The following is a 21544-nucleotide window of genomic DNA, read 5'->3' as shown; positions in this document are numbered from 1 at the left end:
GCGTGTATTGGTTCCTGACTTCCCTGAACAGTTGCATATCGAGGGGACTATTCGATGCTATTGCAGTCCGCCACAGAATGTTTTTGTGCTGGTCGAGGGCAGTCAGGTCTGGAGTGAACCAGGGGCTATTTCTGTTCTTAGTTCTGCATTTTTTAAATGGAGCATGCTTATCTAAGATGGTGAGGAAGTTACTTTTAAAGAATGACCAGGCATCCTCAACTGACGGGATGAGGTCAATGTCCTTCCAGGATACCCAGGCCAGGTTGATTAGAAAGACCTGCTCGCAGAAGTGTTTTAGGGAGCGTTTGACAGTGATTAGTGGTGGTCGTTTGACTGCGGACCCGTAGCGGATACAGGCAATGAGGCAGTGATCGCTGAGATCCTGATTGAAGACAGCGGAGGTGTATTTGGAGGGCCAGTTGGTCAGGATAACGTCTATGAGGGTGCCCTTGTTTACAGATGTAGGGTTGTACCTGGTGGGTTCCTTGATGATTTGTGTGAGATTGAGGGCATCTAGCTTAGATTGTAGGACTGCCGGGGTGTTAAGCATATCCCAGTTTAGGTCACCTAACACAACAAACTCTGAAGCTAGATGGGCAGCGATCAATTCACAAATGGTGTCCAGGGCACAGCTGGGATCTGAGGGGGGTCGGTAGCAGGCGGCAACAGTGAGAGACTTATTTCTGGAGAGATTCATTTTTAATATTAGAAGTTCGAACTGTTTGGGTATGGACCTGGAAAGTATGACTGTACTATGACATTAGTATGACATTATATGACTGATAAAGTATGGGTACATTTCATTTGTTCTGTTAGTCATTCCGAAGGGTAGGTTTTCAATAGCAGCATTGAATCTATTTCATTTTTAAGTGGAGATCTCTCAACAATCATTCTCACAATAGCACAGTGGTAATAGTCAATGACATATCAAAGCTAAGCTTGGCTTGGTTACAAACCTGGACTGGAGACCAAAGGTATACTTGTAGATTAGTGCCATCTAACCCTGTTCCTGGAGAGTTACCCTCCTCGAGAGGTGGGAAAAAGTACCCAATTGTCATACTTGAGTAAAAGTAAAGATACAAGACATGACCAAAAGTATGTGGACACCTGCTCGTTGAACATCTCATTCCAAAATCATGGCCATTAGTATGATGTTGGAACATTGTTGTGGGGACTTCCATTCAGTCACAAGAGTATTAGTGAGGTCGGGCACTGATGTTGGTGATTTAGGCCTGGCTCGCAGTCAGCGTTCCAACTCATCCCAAAGGTGTTCGATGGGGTTGATGTCAGGGCTCTGTGCAGACTAGTCAAGTTCTTCCACAACAATCTCGACAAACCATTTCTGTAAGAACCTCGCTTTGTGCACGGGGGCATTGTCATGTTGAAACAGGAAAGGGCCTTCCCCAAACTGTTGCCAGAAAGTTGGAAGCACAGAATCGTCTAAAATGTAATTGTATGCTGTAGCGTTAACATTTCCCTTCACCACAACTAAAGGGCCTAGCCCGAACCTTGAAAAACAGCCCCAGGCCATTATTCCTCCTCCATCAAACTTTACAGTTGGCACTATGCATTCGGGCAGGTAGAGTTCTCCTGGCATCAGCCAAACCCAGAACAGTCCGTCGTTCTGCCAGATGGTGAAGCATGATTCACTCTAGAGAATGTGTTTCCACTGCTTCGGAGTCCAATGATGGCAAGCTTTACACCACTTCAGCCGACACTTGGCATTGCGGCTGCTCAGCCATGGAAAACCATTTCATGAAGCTCCCGACGAACAGTTCGGCTAATTCTGACGTTGCTTCTAGAGGCAGTTTTGAACTTGGTAGAGTGTTGCAACCAAGGACAGAACTTTTACACGCTACACACCTCAGCACTCTGTGGTCCCATTCTGTGAGCTTATGTGGCCTACCACTTCACATTGTTGCTCCTAGAAGTTTCAACTTAACAATAACAGCACTTAGTTGACCGGGGCGGCTCTAGCAGGGCAGCATTTTGACGAACTGACTTGTTAGAAAGGTGGCATCCTATGACGGTGCAACATTGAAAGTCACTGAGCTCTGCAGTAAGGCCATTCTACAGCCAATGTTTGTCTATGGAGATTGCAAGCCTGTGTGATAAATTGTATACACCTGTCAGCAATACCTGTGCCTGAAATAGCCAAATCCACTCATTTGAAGGCATGTCCACATACTTTTGTATATATAGTGTACCTTAATAGAAAATTGTCACCCAGTAAAATACTACCTGAGTTAAAGTATATGGTTTTAAATATTTTTCAAATTGCTTATATTAAGTAAACCAGACATCACAATTTTGTTGTTTTTTATTTATTTATGGATAGCCAGAGGTACACTCCAACACACCAACGTAATTTACAAACGAAGCATTTGTGTTAAGTGAGTCCTCCAGACAGAGGCAGTACGGATGACAAGCGATGTTCTCTTGATAAGTGCATGAATTGGACCATTTCATATCCTGCGAAGCATTCAAAATGTAACGAGTACTTTTGGGCGTCAGGGAAAATTAATGGAGTAAAAAGTACATTATCCCATTTAGGAATGTAGTAAAGTAAAAGTTGTCAAAAATACAAATGGTAAACTACAGATATCCCCAAAAACAACCTAAGTAGTGCTTTTAAGTATTTTTACTTAACTAATTTACAACTGTTGATGACTTTTTGCAAATCCAATGTATTTTACACATAGATTCCACCTCACAATACGGTGACAAATTACATTGACACAACGTTGATTCAACCAGTTTGTGCCCAGTGGGATACTGGCCTGGTTATGCCTGTGGAGGCAGCCACACAAGCGATGTTACTGTATCAAGGCTGCTGGTGCTGGTCACTCTTTTCAATTTCCGCATTTCAATTCGAGGGCTGTTCAACTTGACATTTCAATTTGAGATGTGTTTGTTCGCTTTATTGCGGTGAACACAGGCTTTGTCAGGACACGTGTAGCCACTCTGTTTTGAGTAGGGGATCAAACTGGCACTTATCTTATACTCAGCGTTTGTATTGTAACGCTCAATCGCACCAGTTCTTGACTGCAGAGCTAGGGCTGTCGGATACCGCACATTCGCCATTTGTCCATTTGACATCGCTGGTAACCTCATCAGTTGCTAGTATAAATATTTTTAACAAATATGTATTCAGGCTGTGACTAGGCGCAATATGAGGGCATGTCACTCAAACAGCAGAGATCACAGAGCACAGCAGAGGGATAAGAAGACAACATCTCAATTTAAGGGCACCAGAGTGTAAATGTTAACTTATGCAGAGGTCATTCTCTGCTTTTCTCCTTCACTAATCTCTCTCTAAGCCATAATAATGTGTACATACATTATGAGAGTCATGCAGGGCGCTGTGGCCCGAGGCTGGTTTGTCCTCTACTATGAAGGAAACGCATGAGATTAAATTAAACAGAGATAGTCACGGCTCTTTATCGATTCTACCTGCCTGTGTTGCAAAACAAAGGTGGCCTTAGATGAATGCGGTCCGCAAACTCCGCATTGATGAAAACAACAGATGTTATCAGTCTTAATGGTGGACAGAAGTCCTTGGGTTGAAGGAGACACTCATCAAAGTTCCCTCTTTACTCAATGCCGCGTAACCTTGCCACGGCCTTGTTGCTCAAATGCATCGAAAGGAAACATTACCTACAACAGTATCCCAGTGGATAAACAGATTTAGATTACGCTGTTCAACTCAATATCCCCTCTGCCTATAGACAGGAAGGAAGGGAGGAGGAATTCAAAGAGAGGGGGGGCTCGTGTTACCGCGCTCGCTCATATTTAACTTTTAAATGAATTGTCATTTGTTTTCATTTAAATGTAAATGAGGGGGAGCAAATGGTATTACGTTGACAGTCATCGGCAGAGTAAACCAACTCGTCCAACCACCCACCAACCCTAAGCACCGGAGGGACCTGGGCCACCCACTTACTGACCGCCGGGGAGAAAACAACAAGCTGATGTGCGGTGGGTGAACTCCAGGGGTAGACAGACAAGTGCAGTTGTGTCTTCTCATGGATGGCACCCCCGTCCCTGCCCTACCCCCTTTCCATTTGAAGTTCCGGTGCTATTGTGCCATAGCAAAATAGTTTTTGTATGCCGATTAAACCCATAATGCCTTTCTGTTGTAGACACCGGCACAGCAGTATAGCACATCAGAGAGAGAGAGAGAGAGAGAGAAAGGAGGAAATAGTATACAGCGATAGGGAGATGGGGAGAGGGAGTCAGAGAGCGTTACCTAGAGGGAGGTAGAATGGGAGTGGGGTAGGAAGTGTGGGGACAGGTTTGCGATGATTCGTGGGGCGGTCTCCGCCAGCTGCTACATACGCAGGTGTGCCTCTCAGTCCCGTAGTGCTCTGTCTCTCACCACAGCAGAACAGCAGGAGGCTTGCTGTTATACACCCAACCACTGAAATACTCTGACAAAGGCAACACCCACTCTGGGAAGAAAAACACACCTCAAAGAAGAAAGTGCCTGGCTCTGCAGGGGCCATATCACCTACAGTAATACAGGTTGTAACATGGTGAATTAAATAATTAAAGAAAGTGTGACGATGTTTTAAGTAGTTAGAATAAAGATGTTTTTGTGTTGATGAATAATAGGAATTTAATTGAGCGATTATTACGTGAACTCTTCGACAGGAAGCTAAAGTTATGATTGCCCAGAATAACCTATAAGCCTTCTGAACAGTTCAGGTCAAGGCTGATGTTGAATGCTAATATTGCATTAAAGCATATTCTGCAGTTGAGCATTTCTGATTTGGCTATTAAAAAGAGAGCGTAGGGGAGGTCTTCAAAGGGCTTTGGAAAAGTTATTGTACGTAAGGAAGTGCTTTGCCGGTTTTTCAAGCCACGGTGTCTGACGACAGAGGGAATGAGGCAAGGTTCATTCGTCGAGAGGGGACTCTTAACCTTTTCACCAGCATGAGTTTTTATGTCATGTCAGAATGCACTCACGGTTCCAAAATGATTGTTACGCAACAGGCCCTCAAACCAAGGCACACCGCCTGTTAATAATCTATAGGTTATGTTTCAACTTGTCAATTTCATATTATTTTCTAACAAGTTTCATTTTCTGACAACAGTTTTAATTGAGGTGTGTTCCACCTAATTCACATAGAAGTAGCCCATTTCAATGTCGTGGACAATTTATGTTTGAGGTTTTACTGAGCCGTACAAACTTCTGTCTTTGACAAAAGCCCAAGCACTTCCCCAGATCAAGTATGCAGAGATTTGCACATCTCCAGTCAGAACAGGCCTTGCACAAACTTTTCCCCCTGGCACATTTTCCAGCTGGCACCCGCATTGCCTTCATTGTTGTTTTCCTTACAAATAATAACTTTGGGCATGTGCGTTCCAATCAAATTAAGTGCCTTTGTCACGCCCTGACCTTAGAGAGCCTTTTTTATGTCTCTTTTTGGTTTGGTTAGGGTGGGATTTGGGTGGGCATTCTATGTTCTTTTTTTCTATGTTTTGTGTTTCTATGTGTTGGCCGGGTATGGTTCTCAATCAGGGACAGCTGTCTATCATTGTCTCTGATTGGGAATCATACTTAGGTAGCCCTTTTTCCCTCCTCTCAATGTGGGTAGTTATCTTTGATAGTTGCACTAATGCCCTGTTAAGCTTCACGGTCGTTTTGTATTGTTTAGCGACAGTATCTTAAATAAAAGTAAATGTACGCTCACCACGCTGCACTTTGGTCTACTTCTTACGACGCCCATGACAGCCTTATTTTCTGTATATTGTGTTGTCATTTCTACTGTAGCACACCGTATGTATGGATCATAATGTATGTAGTGTTCTATTAAGGTTTTCAAGTACTGGTGAAAAATGCATTCTGGGTGTCATGTAAATTATAATGGACACAAATGATGTGTGTAAAATATATTTTTTTAAGGTTGTACTGATTATGATGAGATAATCCTAAACTATTTGCCAGCTTATGTGTGCCGCCATGTTTGTTGACATCCTACAATGCATTCTGGGTGTCATGTAAACGTCTCTCAGACCAAAGATGTGATAATGAGATGAAGTGATGGCTGATCTTTCAAGTAAACTGTCAGAAGTGAATGATGGTAGATGACACACCCCCTTGAACATGCAAACAGACCAAACTCATCTTGCCTCCTCTTATCTTTGACGCAAAAAAACAAACATGTAGGCACGCACAAACTACGTATCGTCGGATTACTTGACATTTTAAAGTGTTTTACTCTATTATTTTGAACAGTGGTAAGCTTATCTGTGATGGGATGAATTGTAAATAGTAATTGCTATTCGCTAATTAATATTATGGTTAAAATAGTTAACACCAACTATCTGCATTGACCCTTTTTGCACTAAATCTTTTGACTCATCACATACACTGCTGTTACTGTTTATCTATACTGTTGCCTAGTAACTTTATCCCTACCTATATGTGCATATCTACCTCAATTACCTCGTACCCCTGTACATCGACCCGGTACTGGTACCCCGTGGATATAGCCAAGTTATTGTTATTCCATGTGTTACTATTTCTCGTAAGTAACCATTTCATTATTAGTCTACATCTGTTGTTTACAAGCATGTGACAAATAAAATTACATTTGATTTGAAAGGTATCAATGTTGTCAAAGTGCATTCTCATTGATTCATCCAGGCACCAATCTTTACTTTCTCCCTTCCCGGGATCAAAACCTTTCCAAACACACACCTCTTTCCCTTCTCAGCCCTCAAAGTCATCACATTTCTATTTGCTTTTGATTACTCTCCAAATGTATTTGTCAGGGAGCATGATGACAGATGGTTGCTGTTATTGATGAATGCTGCCGTGGCAATGAGGGATAACATCAGATACCCCGGCATGCCACTCTCCAAACCTCCTGCCTTCCCCTCTGCCGAGTCCTCTTATCTTTCCATCCGTCCCTCTATCCCACTCTGTCTTCCTCCCTCCATCAGGTGAGCTGAGGAATGGCTCCAGAGCCTAAGCATTTGTCACAGCAACAATCTGCTGAAACCAAATTACACTGACAGAAGCTGCGAGGGAGGGAGAGAAAAAAAACACGGAGGAGAAAGGGAGGATATATTTATGAAATGAAAGCTTTCTGGACAGTTAAGCGTTTCCCACTGGCGGAGGGGGGCAGAGAGGTAAGGAGAGAGGAGTAGAAGTAGAGAGAAAGAGAAAGAGAGAGAGCCCGGTAAAAAGAGTATGAATGTGGAGAGGAGAATTTTAAGGGCTTGACATTGAAGTTGTTCTTTTGACCAATCCATTGTTTCAAATGTTTAAATGTGTATTTTTCCATATATTTATTTAACTAGGAAAGACATAGAAGAACAACTTCTTATTTTCAATGAGAGCCTAGGAACAGTGCGTTAACTGCCTTGTTCAGGGGTAGAACAACAAATGTTTACCTTGCCAGCTCAGGGTTTTGAACTTGCAACCTTTCAATTACTGGTCCAACGCTCTAACCACTAGGATACATGCCACTACACACACCCTATGTGTTTTAATCAAATCAACTATATGCATTGAGCTTGTCTGATGCTTTAAGCATCTGCCCTGATCACACTGACAGCATCATTGCATTTTGGTACACCAGAAGTACATTCATTTCCAATGAAACGCTGCATTTGCCTTGCAGCATTGCGTTGCAGAGGCAATTGTAGGGAATTCTGTGAGGTGCATACGTTGGATTTATCAAATGCATACGTCAAACTGTATGCGTAGACGGCTTGACAGAAATGGTAGCAGAAGGTGAATGTTGAACTTTTGTTGCACGCATATCTAGATGATGCTGCGTACCATTTTGCGCAATGACGCTGTCGGTGTGATCAAGATATTAAGGTTTGATGAAATAAGACAAATGCCTCAAGAGGGCGCAAGATATCTAGATAACCAGAAGAACAAAAATATTTACCTGGCCCAACTATTCCCGATACTCCTGGCCTTCGTAGATTGTGCCATTACTCTCCTGAAGTTGCCAGTAATAGGCTACACGAGGAGTCGGCAACCTTTTTCATAGTGAATGCCAATTTATCTTACCATTTCTACAGATATGGGTGCCAGTTATGGTTTTCAAATGCCATTTTACGTGAAATTACATTTAGCATTATCATGTGGTAAATCAGACTTCATTTCAAATCTAAATTAAAATGATACAAACCGGAAAAGTATCTTCTACTGCCATTGCCAACTACTAATGTAAAAAAGCCAACAAATAAAAACATTGCAGCCTGCAGGTAGAAAATATCCTGATAAAAATAAATATCCCATAAATCAATGAACTTGAAACATTGTATCAACTATTAACTTGGGTCTGGCCCTAGGCTTGCACTAGCAACATTGCAACATTGTATTAAATATTCTGGCCCCTCAGAGTTTCCAGTGCCAGTGAGCTCTGGCCAGACACAGCTGTTGGTTATTTGCGCAAGGGATAAGAAACAATGCTTGACTTGGGCAGGAGCTCACCGGAGCCAAATACCGGCACCTCCAATTTTGTACTGCTTGAGCTCCTGTTCCTCTTATAGAATATTAGCTAAAAAGTATTGTGGCGCTCCTGCACCTAAATATAAACATTATCAGCACCCAAAATGAGTACCAGAACTTATTTCAGTCCAAGTCAAGCACTGATAAGAAGTAAACATGTAAGCCTATTTTATGACTTTTCCACTGGATCAGAGCATGACATTTTTCCATTTCACGCTGAGTGGTTATCGAAAGGGAAAGAACTGGAAATATTTTTCAAATACATTGAGGAACTGTAATTCTCAATGAATGTAAAAACATACTGGGCCTCCCGAGTGGCGCAGCGTTCTAAGGCACTGCATCGCCCATGAGGTGGCACACAATTGGCCCTGCGTCGTCCTGGTTAGGGGAGGGTTTGGCCGGCTGGGATGTCCTTGTCCCATCTCGCTCTAGCGAATCCTGTGGCGGGTTGGGTGTATGCACGCTGACACGGTAGCCAGGTGTTTCCTCCGACACATTGGTGCAGCTGGTTTTCGGGTAAAGCGAGCACTATCAAGAAGCAGTGCAGCTTGGCAGGGTCGTGTTTCGGAGGATGCACGGCTCTCGACCTTCGCCTTTCCCAAAATTGGGGGGAAAAGGGGGGTGAAAGAAACTAAAAACAAAACAACAAAAAACAGACTTTGATTGCTTGATTTGATTTGATTGCTTGATTTGATTTGATTGCTTGATTTGATTTGATTGCTTGATTTGATTTGATTGCTTGCTGTTTGAGGTGAAGAAAACATTACTTTGAGATGCTCCACAGGTCATTAGTGGTGGTGAGTTAAGCCAATCAGAAATACTATCAGATCCCCAAATGGGTGGATTTGTATGCCTACATTTGCGCGCAGGCCAGGTAGCCTATAGGCCTACTTCTATGCGTGCACGTACTTACTCAACAATGACAGGAGTGCTCCAAACAAAAGACAATGACTAAATTGACAAAACTCGTAAATGGAATGACATAAACAAACACTTGTTACTCACAAGTGTAGCATAGGTTGGGCACTCTGCAAACAATGTGTCCACTCCAACGGGAAGACTGGAATAATAATATTGAATGTATTAACAGAAATTACCGTAACCAAAGTAACAAACATTGTATATTAGAAATTATAGGAATTAACAGTACATGTAAAACTGGTGATGTATGTAATGGGGAATTGATATACACTAACAATCAAACACAAACAATTCACACAATGAAGTTATGAAACAATTTGAATGTGCACAAATTGGTGGGAGATTGTGGAGAGAAGTGCATTGGTCAATCTGACTTCTGCATTGGCCATGCAATATTTACCGTGATCTGGCCTCAGCAGAAGTCAGGGCATTCATACTTATCGCGCTTTGCGGAGCAGTTGTCAAGGAAGTGAATGTGTTTATAAAGGATGTACTGCCCCCACCTACCATCAACCAATCATGTCAATTAGCTATATAGAGCCCTCCACATTGTTAAAAAATTTGGTAGGCACATGGCGATGCGGTATGGCGCTCGATTTGGCCTCTGCATGCCTCTGGAGACTCGACAATTGCGTCGCAACCTCCAGATGGAGCCTCCAAACCCATTTTCAGATCAAGCATAAATGGTATTTTAGTCTAGGCCCACAGTATATATATATTTGTTACTGCTCGACTAAAACAATGTCGGTCGACCAACAGCCTAACGACCAAACAATCAACCAGTCAAATAATTGGGGTAAACTTTACATTGAAATGATCATTAATGGAGTGCACACACACACACACACACACACAAAAACAGTGAGGAGGTGGGTCACAGCAGAGGTTTGTAATGACAACAGCTCCTCTAAGCCTTCAAAGAAACCCCACGGAGAAACAAATCCAACGACAAACAAGATTCTGTATTATTCTGTGTCATTCCAACTCAATATCCTCACAGAATATTCTGCTACAGTACATTCAATCCAATGCCAATGGAACCAGGTAAGACCACACACACACGCAGACGCACTCACACACACACACACACAGACGCACTCACACACACACACACACATTCTTGTGCAATTTGGTTCTAGGATGTTTTGTGTCAACATCAGAATATGGAAAGACTAATTTCAGGTTTGTGTTAATATATGTAATTACTGTTTATTTCATGGAAACACCCTTCACTCACACACTGCTTTAAAAACTAGAGTATATAATTAGCCTAATATCAGGGTAAACTACAACCTCATCTTGAAATTAATCAATACTAATAATGCCTGATATATTTCAAAAGGAGATTGTATGGCTCATTATGATGTTTTTGTGGTAACTGAGTAAAATCTCTAAAGCTGGACTTGAATGGAGTCCATCATCTTATCATAATGGTACTGAGTAGGCCTTGTATTATTTTGTGTACTGTACAGTGGTTGGTGTCTCGCTGGTAAAGAAAAGGACTCTTCTCATGTAATGAAATTGGGGGTTTAAAAATGTGTGGATCTAAATTGGAAAACAACAGGTTGATACAGTATCTACATATTGCATCTGTACATATTATTCCTACCATAATGAATGGGAACCTTTCTCCATCGTGTTTCAATCCAATTCACCCCGAGTGAGTCATATCTTTGATTAGATTAGTTTAATTTGAGGGGTTTGGCTGACTTTCCATGTAAAATGTTCATACTCATGGAAAGTAATTAAATCAGAGCTGCATTGTCACAACGCTATTGCTCTGTTGCTATTGCCAAGCTTGGCCATATTCAAGAAATGTGGCAGAGAGAGGCATATTGGGACAGGAGAGACATGCAATACAGAAAATTGTGTCATGATTGCTCCACATACAGTACATGGCCAGAACTATGTGGACACCTGCTCGTCGAAAATCTCATTACAAAATCATGGACATTAATATGTAGTTGGTCCCCCCTTTGCTGCTATAACAGCCTCCAATCTTCTAGGAAGGCTTTCCACTAGATTGTGGAACATTGCTGCGAGGACTTGCTTCCATTCAGTCACAAGAGTATTACACTACTCCAGCCGACACTTGGCATTGTGCATGGTGATCTTAGGCTTGTTTGTGGCCATGGAAAACCATTTCATGAAGCTCCCAACGAACAGTTCTTGTTCTGACGTTGTTTCCAGAGGCAGTTGGAACCCGGTAGTGAGTGTTGAAAACGAGGACAGATTATTTTTTTACATTCTACGCGCTTCAGCATTCGGCAGTCCCGTTCTGTGAGCTTGTGTGGCCTACCACTTCGCGGCTGAGCCTTTGTTGCTCCTAGACGTTTTCACTTCACAATAACAGCACTTCCAGTTGACATGGGCAGCTCAAGCAGGGCAGAAATTTGACTAACTGACTTGTTGGAAAGGAGGCATCCTGTGACGGTGCCACGTGTCACTGAGCTCTTCAGTAAGGCTATTCTACTGCCAATGTGTATCTATGGAGATTGCATGGCTGTGTGCTTGATATAATACACCCGTCAGCAACGGTTGTGGCTGAAATAGCGGAATTCACTCATTTGAAGGGATGTCCACATACTTTTGTATATATATATATAGTGTATATACTCCACATTCTGAATACAGAACACCCTTCGGGAAAATCAGACCATTACGCTATCTTCCTGCTTTCTGCTTACATACAAAAGTTCAACCAGGAATACCAGTGACACGCTCAATACGGAAGTGGTCCGATGAAGCAGATGCGAGGCCAAGGGGAAAACCTGAGCACGTTCTCAGAGTATGCGCAGACCAGCAGACAATTGTTTTGGCTAACATATTCAATTTCTCCTTGTCCCATTCGGTAATCCCAACATGTTTCAAGATGACCACCATTGTCCCTGTTCCCAAGAACCAAGGTAACATGACTATCGCCTTGTAGCACTCACAGAATGATGAAGTGCTTTGAAAGGCTGGTAATGACACACACTGACACTATCATCCCAACCCTGGACTCACTCCAATTCGCATACTTCCCTACCGATCCATAGATTACGCAATCTCTATTGGACTCCACACTGCCCTCTCCCACCTGTAGAAGAGGGGAAATAACTTTGTGAGAATGCTGTTCATAGACTACAACTCAATTCATCAACATAGTCCTCTCCAAGTTCATCACCAAGCTTGGGACTCTGGGACTGAACAGCTCCCTCTGCAACTGAATCCTGGACTTCCTGACGGGCCGGCCCTCGGTGCTGAGAGTAGGCAACAACACCTCCTCCACACTGACCCTCAACACGGGGTACCCTCAGGGGTGTGTGCTTAGTCCCCTCCTGTACTTCATGTTCACCCACAACTAGGTGGCCACACACAACTCCAACACCATCAACAAGTTTGCTGATGACAAGACGGTGGTAGGCCTAATCACCAACGGCGATGAAACAGCCTACAGGGAGGAGGTCAGAGACTTAGCAGTGTGGTGCCAGGACAAAAACCTCTCCCTAAACGTCAGTAAGACCAAGGAGCTGATCGACGACTACAGGAGAAAGAGGGGAGAGCACATCCCTATCCACATCGACAGGGCTGTAGTGGAGCAGGTTGAGAGCTTCAAGTTCCTTGGCGTCTACATTACTAAGTCGTAACATGGTCCACACACACCTGCACAGTCGTGAAGAGGGGACAACAGCAGTGCCAAGTGGTGGAATAAGTTAACTGCTTGTCAAGCGTAGAATGGGGAAAATACAGTATATGTTGAAAATGTGTGAAATTGTGAGAGTTGGAATTAAATAATTTTCCAATTTTATTGTATTCCAATTATGAATTCATGCAACATACAATGAGTGTACAAAACATTAAGGAACACCCGCTCTTTCCATGACATGACCAGGTGAATCCAGGTGAAAGCTACAATCCCTTATTGATGTTAAATCCACTTCAATCTGTGTAGAACGAAGGGGAGGAGACAGGTTAAAGAAGGACTTTTAAGCCTCGAGGCAAATGAGACATGGATTGTGTACAGTCCCTTGCAAAAGTATTAATCCCCCTTGGAATTTTTCCTATTTTGCCGCATTACAACCTGTAATTTAAATGGATTTGTATTTGTATTTCATGAAATTAACATACAAAATAGTCCAAATTGGTAAAGTGAAATGAAAAAAATAACTTTTTTAACAAATCAAAAACTGAAAAATTGGGCGTGCAAAATTATTCAGCCCCTTTACTTTCAGTGCAGCAAACTCTCTCCAGAAGTTCCGTGAGGATCTCTGAATGATCCAATGTTGACCTAAATGACTAATGATGATAAATACAATCCACCTGTGTGTAATCAAGTCTCCGTATAAATGCACCTGCACTGTGATAGTCTCAGAGGTCCGTTAAAAGCGCAGAGAGCATCATGAAGAACAAGGAACACACCAGGCAGGTCCGAGATACTGTTGTGAAGAAGTTTAAAGCCGGATTTGGATACAAAAATATTTCCCAAGCTTTAAACATCCCAAGCAGCACTGTGCAAGCGATAATATTGAAATGGAAGGAGTATCAGACCACTGCAAATCTACCAAGACCTGGCCGTCCCTCTAAACTTTCAGCTCATACAAGGAGAAGACTGATCAGAGATGCAGCCAAGAGGCCCATGATCACTCTGGATGAACTGCAGAGATCTACAGCTGAGGTGGGAGACTCTGTCCATAGGACAACAATCAGTCGTATATTGCACAAATCTGGCCTTTATGGAAGGGTGGCAAGAAGAAAGCCATTTCTTAAAGATATCCATAAAAAGTGTCGTTTAAAGTTTGCCACAAGCCACCTGGTAGACACACCAAACATGTGGAAGAAGGTGCTCTGGTCAGATGAAACCAAAATTGAACTTTTTGGCAACAATGCAAAACATTATGTTTGGCGTAAAAGCAACACAGCTCATCACCCTGAACACACCATCCCCACTGTCAAACATTGTGGTGGCAGCATCATGGTTTGGGCCTGCTTTTCTTCAGCAGGGACAGGGAAGATGGTTAAAATTGATGGGAAGATGGATGGAGCCAAATACAGCACCATTCTGGAAGAAAACCTGATGGAGTCTGCAAAAGACCTGAGACTGGGATGGAGATTTGTCTTCCAACAAGACAATGATCCAAAACATAAAGCAAAATCTACAATGGAATGGTTCAAAAATAAACATATCCAGGTGTTAGAATGGCCAAGTCAAAGTCCAGACCTGAATCCAATCGAGAATCTGTGGAAAGAACTGAAAACTGCTGTTCACAAATGCTCTCCATCCAACCTCACTGAGCTCGAGCTGTTTTGCAAGGAGGAATGGGAAATAATTTCAGTCTCTCGATGTGCAAAACTGATAGAGACATACCCCAAGCGACTTACAGCTGTAATCGCAGCAAAAGGTGGTGCTACAAAGTATTAACTTAAGGGGGCTGAATAATTTTGCACGCCCAATTTTTCATTTTTTGATTTGTTAAAAAAGTTTGAAATATCCAATAAATGTCGTTCCACTTCATGATTGTGTCCCACTTGTTGTTGATTATTCACAAAAAAATACAGTTTTATATCTTTATGTTTGAAGCCTGAAATGTGGCAAAAGGTCGCAAAGTTCAAGGGGGCCTAATACTTTCGCAAGGCACTGTACACCTGTTCCCGAAAGGCCCCAGAGTCTGCAACACCACTAAGCAAGGGGCAACACCAAGCAAGTGGCACCATGAAGACCAAGGAGCTCTCCAAACAGGTCAGTGTTACGGTTTTCTTCCGTCGAAAGAGAGTCGGACCAAAATGCAGCGTGTTTAATACGATACATGTTTAATGACGAAAAAACACGACAATACAAAAACAATAAACGGAACGTGAAAACCTATACAGCCTATCTGGTGACAACTAACACAAAGACAGGAACAATCACCCACGACACACTCAAAGAATATGGCTGCCTCTGATTGAGAACCACCTCAGGCAACCATAGACTTTGCTAGAACACCCCACTAAGCCACAATCCCAAAACCTACGAAAAAAAAACATACATAAACACAACACAAAATAAACCCATGTCACACCCTGGCCTGACCAAATAAATATAGAAAACACAAAATACTAAGACCAGGGCGTGACAGTCAGGGACAAAGTTTTGGAGAAGTACAGATCAGGGTTGGGTTATAAAAAAATATCAGAAACTTTGAACATCCCACTGAGCACCATTAAATCCATGATTAAAAAATTGAAAGAATATGGCACTTCAACAACATACCTGCCAAGAGAGGTCTAACCACCAAAACTCACGGACCAGGCAAGGAGGGCATTAATCAGAGAGGCAACAAAGAGACCAAAGAGAACCCTGAAGGAGCTGCAAAGCTCCACAGGTGAGATTGGAGTATCTGTCCATAGAACCACTTTAAGCCATACACTCCACAGAGCTGGGCTTTACGGAGGAGTGGCCAGAAAAAAGCCATTGCTTAAATAAAAAAATAAGCAAACATGTTTGGTGTTCGCCAAAAGGCATGTGGGAGACTCCCCAAACATATGGAAGAAGGTACTCTGGTCAGAAGAGACTAAAATTTAGCTTTTTGGCCATCAAGGAAAACGCTATGTCTGGCACAAACCCAACACCTCTCAATCACCCCGTGAACAACATCCCCACAGTGAAGCACGGTGGAGGCAGCATCATGCTGTGGGTATGTTTTTCATTGGCAGGGACTGAGAAACTGGTCGAAAAATAAGGAATGATGGATGGTGCTAAATACAGGGAAATTCTTGAGGGAAACCTATCTCTTCCAGAGATTTGAGACTGGGACGGAGGTTCACCTTCCAGCAGGACAATGACCTTAAGCATACTGCTAAAGCAACACTCAAGTGGTTTAAGGGGAAACATTTAAATGTCTTGGAATGGCCAAGTCAAAGCCCAGACCTCAATCCAATTGAGAATCTGTGGTATGTCTTAAAGATTGCTGTACACCAGCAGAACCCATCCGACTTGAAGGAGCTGGATCAGTTTTGAAAGTATTATGCACGCTCAAGTGATTTCTTTCTTGTTTCACTATAAAAAAATATTTTGGATCTTCAAAGTGTTGTTTAAATCAAATGATACAAACCCCCCAAAAATTAATTCCAGGTTGTAAAGGCAACAAAATAGGAAAAATGCCAAGGGGGGTGAATACTTTCGCAAGCCACCGTAAGTGTTGCTCTCCACTTTCTGGAGGACCGAGTTTTGAAATCAGTGGAATTGGAGTATGACAGCTAAGGAGAGGAGAAAACACCTGTCTCCGGATTACATCTTTAAACTCAGGGCAATCATGGCATCCGTGAGAGGGAGAAGCGTCCCTCCATGATGTATATGGGTGTAACGAGTGCGCTGAGAGTCAGGAAGCAAGTTCAGGGAGTGAGTCTTTTAATAAATAAATGCAACTAAATACAAAACAAGAAACACGAACAACGCACAGACAGGAAACAGAAACAATGACGCATAGGGAAGGAACCAACGGGAGTGACATATATAGGGAAGGTAATCAGGGAAGTGATGGAGCCCAGGTGAATCTGACGACACGCAGGTGAGCGTAACGATGGTGACAGGTGTGCGCCATAATGAGCAGCCTGGTGACCTAGAGGCCGTAGATGGAGCACACGTGACAATGGGTAAAACATTCTAGCTAGCTACATTTTCAGATATTACATGTTACTAATTTTGATTAATTTCAAGTTCAAGTGTAATATTAGCTAGCTAGCTAACGTTAGCTGGCTGGCTCGCTAGCTAACGTTGCGTGTATGATCTTATTATTCCTATCTCAGAGCAATTTGCTTTGCTAGTTATAGCCTAATGCAGGGTAGTAATGAGCAAGGATTATGGTTAATTGTTTACCTAGCTAGCTAACTACATATCTTAACAAAAGACTCCACTATACAAGTAACCATTTCAATAGAATGTCACTGCGACAACTGTTGATAGAATTGGCTGGTAAATTCGCTCTCTCTAACTACTGCAATTTCAGAGCACTCTTGTCTGAGTGTGCTAGAGCGCAGAATAACTGCCGGATTTACGAACGCTCAACCCCCATTGAATATGGCCGGTGTCAGTAAACTTTGGCAAAAAAGCGTAAATTGTTGCCGGCAGCACAGTTACAGTCACCAATGCTCTTGTAACAATATATTTTTGACCTTCCTCCTTTTCCGCAGCAACCAGTGATCCGGGTCAACAGCATCAATGTAACAGTATAACTTTAGACCGTCCCCTCGCCCATACCCGGGCGCGAACCAGGGACCCTCTGCACACATCAACAACAGTCACCCACGAAGCATCGTTACCCATTGCTTCACAAAAGCCACGGCCCTTGCAGAGCAAGGGGAACTACTACTTCAAGGTCTCAGAGAAAGTGACGTCACCGACTGAAACGCTATTTAGCGCGCACCGCTAACTAAGCTAGCTGTTTTACATCCGTTACACTCTGCATAATATAAAAACAGCCTAGCTATGGCGAGTAAAATGGTCAGTGAGCTGTTCTCTCATTTGTGTCTGGAAGTAATTTGGTTTAAATAATGAAAAAACAAAGTGTTGGAGAAGAAAGTAAAAGTACAATATGTGCCATGTAAGAAAGCTAACGTTTAAGTTCCTTGCTCAGAACATGAGAACATATGAAAGCTGGTGGTTCCTTTTAACATGTGATTATGATTGATTGATTGTTTTTTATAAGATAAGTTTAATGCTAGCTAGCAACTTACCTTGGCTTACTGCATTCGCGTAACAGGCAGGCTCCTCGTGGAGTGCAATGAGAGGCAGGTGGTTAGAGCGTTGGACTAGTTAACTGTAAGGTTGCAAGATTGAATCCCCGAGCTGACAAGGTTAACATCTGTTGTTCTGCCCCTGAACAAGGCAGTTAACCCACCGTTCCTAGGCCGTCATTGAAAATAAGAATGTGTTCTTAACTGACTTGCCTAGTTAAAAAAAAGATTAGATAAAGGTGTTTAAAAATATTTAAAAAGCAAAAAGTTAAAATCGGCCAAATTGGTGTCCAAAAATCTTGATTTCCGATTGTTATGAAAACTTGAAATCGCCCCTAATTAATCGGCCATTCCGATTAATCGGTCGACCTCTAATTCACATACACTACATACACACACACACACACACTTTCACCCTCATCATATGCTGCTACTCTGTTCTTTATTCGTACTCTTATTATTATCTACACCAATAGTATTCGGTGCAAGTGGCAAATAAAATTTGATTTGTCATTCTCAAAAAAAGGAGAAGAAAAAAAATCCTGGATAATCCCATGCATCCTCTCCATATTGAGCTCATGAATCCCTCTCATGTTAAATGTCAGTTAAATCAAAGAGGTGGCTGGAGAGACGGGTTGACATATTTGGGATACATAAAACATGGGTTCTCCCACAGACGACTCCTCTCTGTAGCCCTTTATTCATATCTCTCTCTCTCTATCTCACTGCCCCTCACTTTCTCCCCCCTCTCTCTCTTTCTCTCTCCATATCAGATGGCGAGAGTCGCAACTGAAACATCAAACGGCACTGTCAAACCTGCCGCTGGTGCTGTGTGTCTGTCTCTCTTTTCTCTCCTCAACCCCAATACTCAGATCACTCCATTTACTATACACCTGCAGGCTATGTCTCAATTGTGTCTCTGATATAGTGGATCATGAAATAAGTACACATAACAGAACAATATCACACGGTCGGGAACCGGCATTAGGATATTATCACCCAAGGCTGGGTGAGCATACATAGGATCTGATCAGATTATCAATGGTCTGGAGATATCAATGTCCTCTATTGGGATGTAGAACAACAAAATTCATTAGGTTTCTGAAGCTTCTGGTGCCAAGAGAGTAAGAATGAGGAGGAAAACGACAGAGGAGGGAAGAGTGAAAACGACAATAAGGGTTATTTACAAGCTTAAAAGGATGGGCCCAATTCCTTATTAACGAACCCAAAACACAGTAGAATACCTCACAGCCTCAAAAAGCTAAACCACTGAACCTGAATAGAGCCCTAATCTAATATTTATATTACTCAGGTTCAGTTTCTTTCCATACTTGATATGCAATAATAAAATCCTTATGGCTAATTTGGTAATTGACTTGCAAATGACTCACCATAAGAGATGATCGGGCTATAAGTTAAGTGGGTGTCAAGAGGTCAAGGTAGGGAGGAGAGCATGTGATGGGGTCCATAGTGAAACCTATAGCAGGAGTTGAATCGTGCCTAACAGCCTAACTACCCGAATAGTATTGTTTTCAATGTGTTGCCTATTTCATTTAATCTTTTCATAATAAAAATAAGAAGGACATGATGTAATTATCCAAAGAGGTGTTGTGTTTTCAAATATAACCTTCATCTAACTAGGCAAGTCAGATAAGAACAAACTCTTATTTACAACAGCCTAGCGGGGAACAGTGGGTTAACTGCCTTGTTCAGAGGGAGAACGACAGTTTTTTCCCCCTTGTCAGCTCGAGGATTCGATCCAGCAACTTTTTGGTTATTGACCCAACGCGCTAACCACTAGGCTTCCTGCCACCCCAACAGCACAAGTCTAACTCAAGCCAATATGTCTGAGCTGTCACTAACGACTATGCATTACTTCAAAGAGCAGTGTTTTGGGATGTGAACCCATCATTCTCCCGGAGAGACCATCACAGCAACACATGTCAACGCATGGAAGAACTGGCCGAGCGGTTCCCCCGCTGTGCACAATCAATGTGTTTTAATGCAAAAGCCAAAAGGCGTCTATCGCTGAGAAACATTTGGATCATGACCAACAACCAGTCAGTAGTATCTTTATTTATTTTCGCGTCTGCCTTCTTCGGTGTGGGCCGACAGAATACACTGCATTATTGTCTTACTCCCTACTCTCTTAAAAAAATGCTATCTAGAACCCTTTGAAGAACCCTTTTTGGTTACAGGTAGAACCGTTTTGGGTTCCATGTAGAACCGTTTCTACAGAGGGTTCTACATGGAAACAAAAATGGTTCTAACTGGAACCAAAAAGGGTTCTATGGGGACAGCAAAATCACCATTTTGGAACCCTTTTTTTCTAAGATAATTAGCCTAGGGTCAGATATGACGATACATTATTTGTAGCCTATAACTCTTTTGCATACGATAGGTGTAGACGTAAGCAGGGAAAGCATTTAAAATATGTTTACAATACCAAAAATAATATTGACAAAGTTAAGCACAGTACAGTTAGTTTGTGCGATTGGATACCATAGAACACACCCTGACTAATCTATAGTGCAAGTGCAAATTCCTGCACTCGCACAACACACAGCTGTTCTGGCACAAACAAGAACAACACATTCTGAACTGTTCTTACCTCGTGCCGCCGTGGCCGGGAACTGCAAACCGAGAAACAAGAGGATGACCAAACTCCGGTAGCATACCCCCGAAAACTGTCCCATCATTGCGCCGGTCGTCTTCCTCCCAATCTGACCCGGGTATGCTGCGCGAGGGTCTCGAGCATTTGTCGACGTAGACTGTCACCAGTAACAGGTTACCCTGCACTGATAACGTTTACACAGGGCCAGTCTGTCGCCGAGGACGGCGAACAGCGACTGCATCTCTGCTTCACAATACAGACAGATGGACCGCGGTGTCCGTGTGTCGGCGGTCGGGCAAACTGTGTGAGAGAGAGTGAAATAATTAAGGTGCGCAAGCCAATAGCTCTCAGCTTTGGGGCAGAGAATGAAAGAGAGAGAGAGACATGCACTAGCGCGGGTTGACTCATAACTCGCGCGGGATGGGCTTCTAAGGTCATTAAATATTGTGTGCAGGTGGGTTGAATAAAGATAATATATAATAATATAATAATGATAATGATAATGTATAATTGTGGAATATCTATATATAGGCTACAGTGAGGTGTTTCCTTTATTATGTTTTAGGCTATCTGTCATTAGTGTGTAAGCCTAAACTTTAGGTCTTCAGGGCCTAACGGTATGCTCACCACACCAATCACCAACTGCTTTTGGGAATTTGCAGAAAAAGTTCAGTAAGAGAAATGGAGAGTTGAAATTAAAGAATCCATTTGTGTTTGTGGAGGTGTACTGTATGTATGTAAATGTTAAGCTGTGTTATTTTAGTCTATGTATGATTTAGTTTATTGTCAAAGGAAGAAAAGAAGGAAGTGAAATAAAATATATATATGAAGAAATA

The 21544-nt window shown here is 42.4% G+C and overlaps 1 protein-coding gene across 3 annotated transcripts in view; it reads right to left on the bottom strand.

Annotated features, from left to right (window-relative positions):
• The window catches only part of LOC109874408 (netrin receptor UNC5D-like), a 317100-nt gene extending 296016 nt beyond the window's left edge, over positions 1 to 21084 (bottom strand). For 2 of the 3 annotated variants that reach the window (XM_031809239.1, XM_031809240.1), the window contains exon 1: positions 20706 to 21084. In XM_031809239.1, the coding sequence (XP_031665099.1) occupies positions 20706 to 20793 (88 nt within the window). In that variant the 5' untranslated portion in view covers positions 20794 to 21084. The remainder of the gene's footprint in view (positions 1 to 20705) is intronic. The other variant, XM_031809238.1, reaches the window with a different exon arrangement.
• Positions 21085 to 21544: the final 460 nt, after the last annotated feature.

Source organism: Oncorhynchus kisutch, linkage group LG29 (genome assembly GCF_002021735.2).
Source record: "Oncorhynchus kisutch isolate 150728-3 linkage group LG29, Okis_V2, whole genome shotgun sequence".
Classification (NCBI taxonomy): Eukaryota; Metazoa; Chordata; class Actinopteri; order Salmoniformes; family Salmonidae; genus Oncorhynchus; species Oncorhynchus kisutch.
The sequence above is the reverse complement of the archived record's forward strand: the minus strand, read 5'-3'. Positions and strand labels throughout refer to the sequence as shown.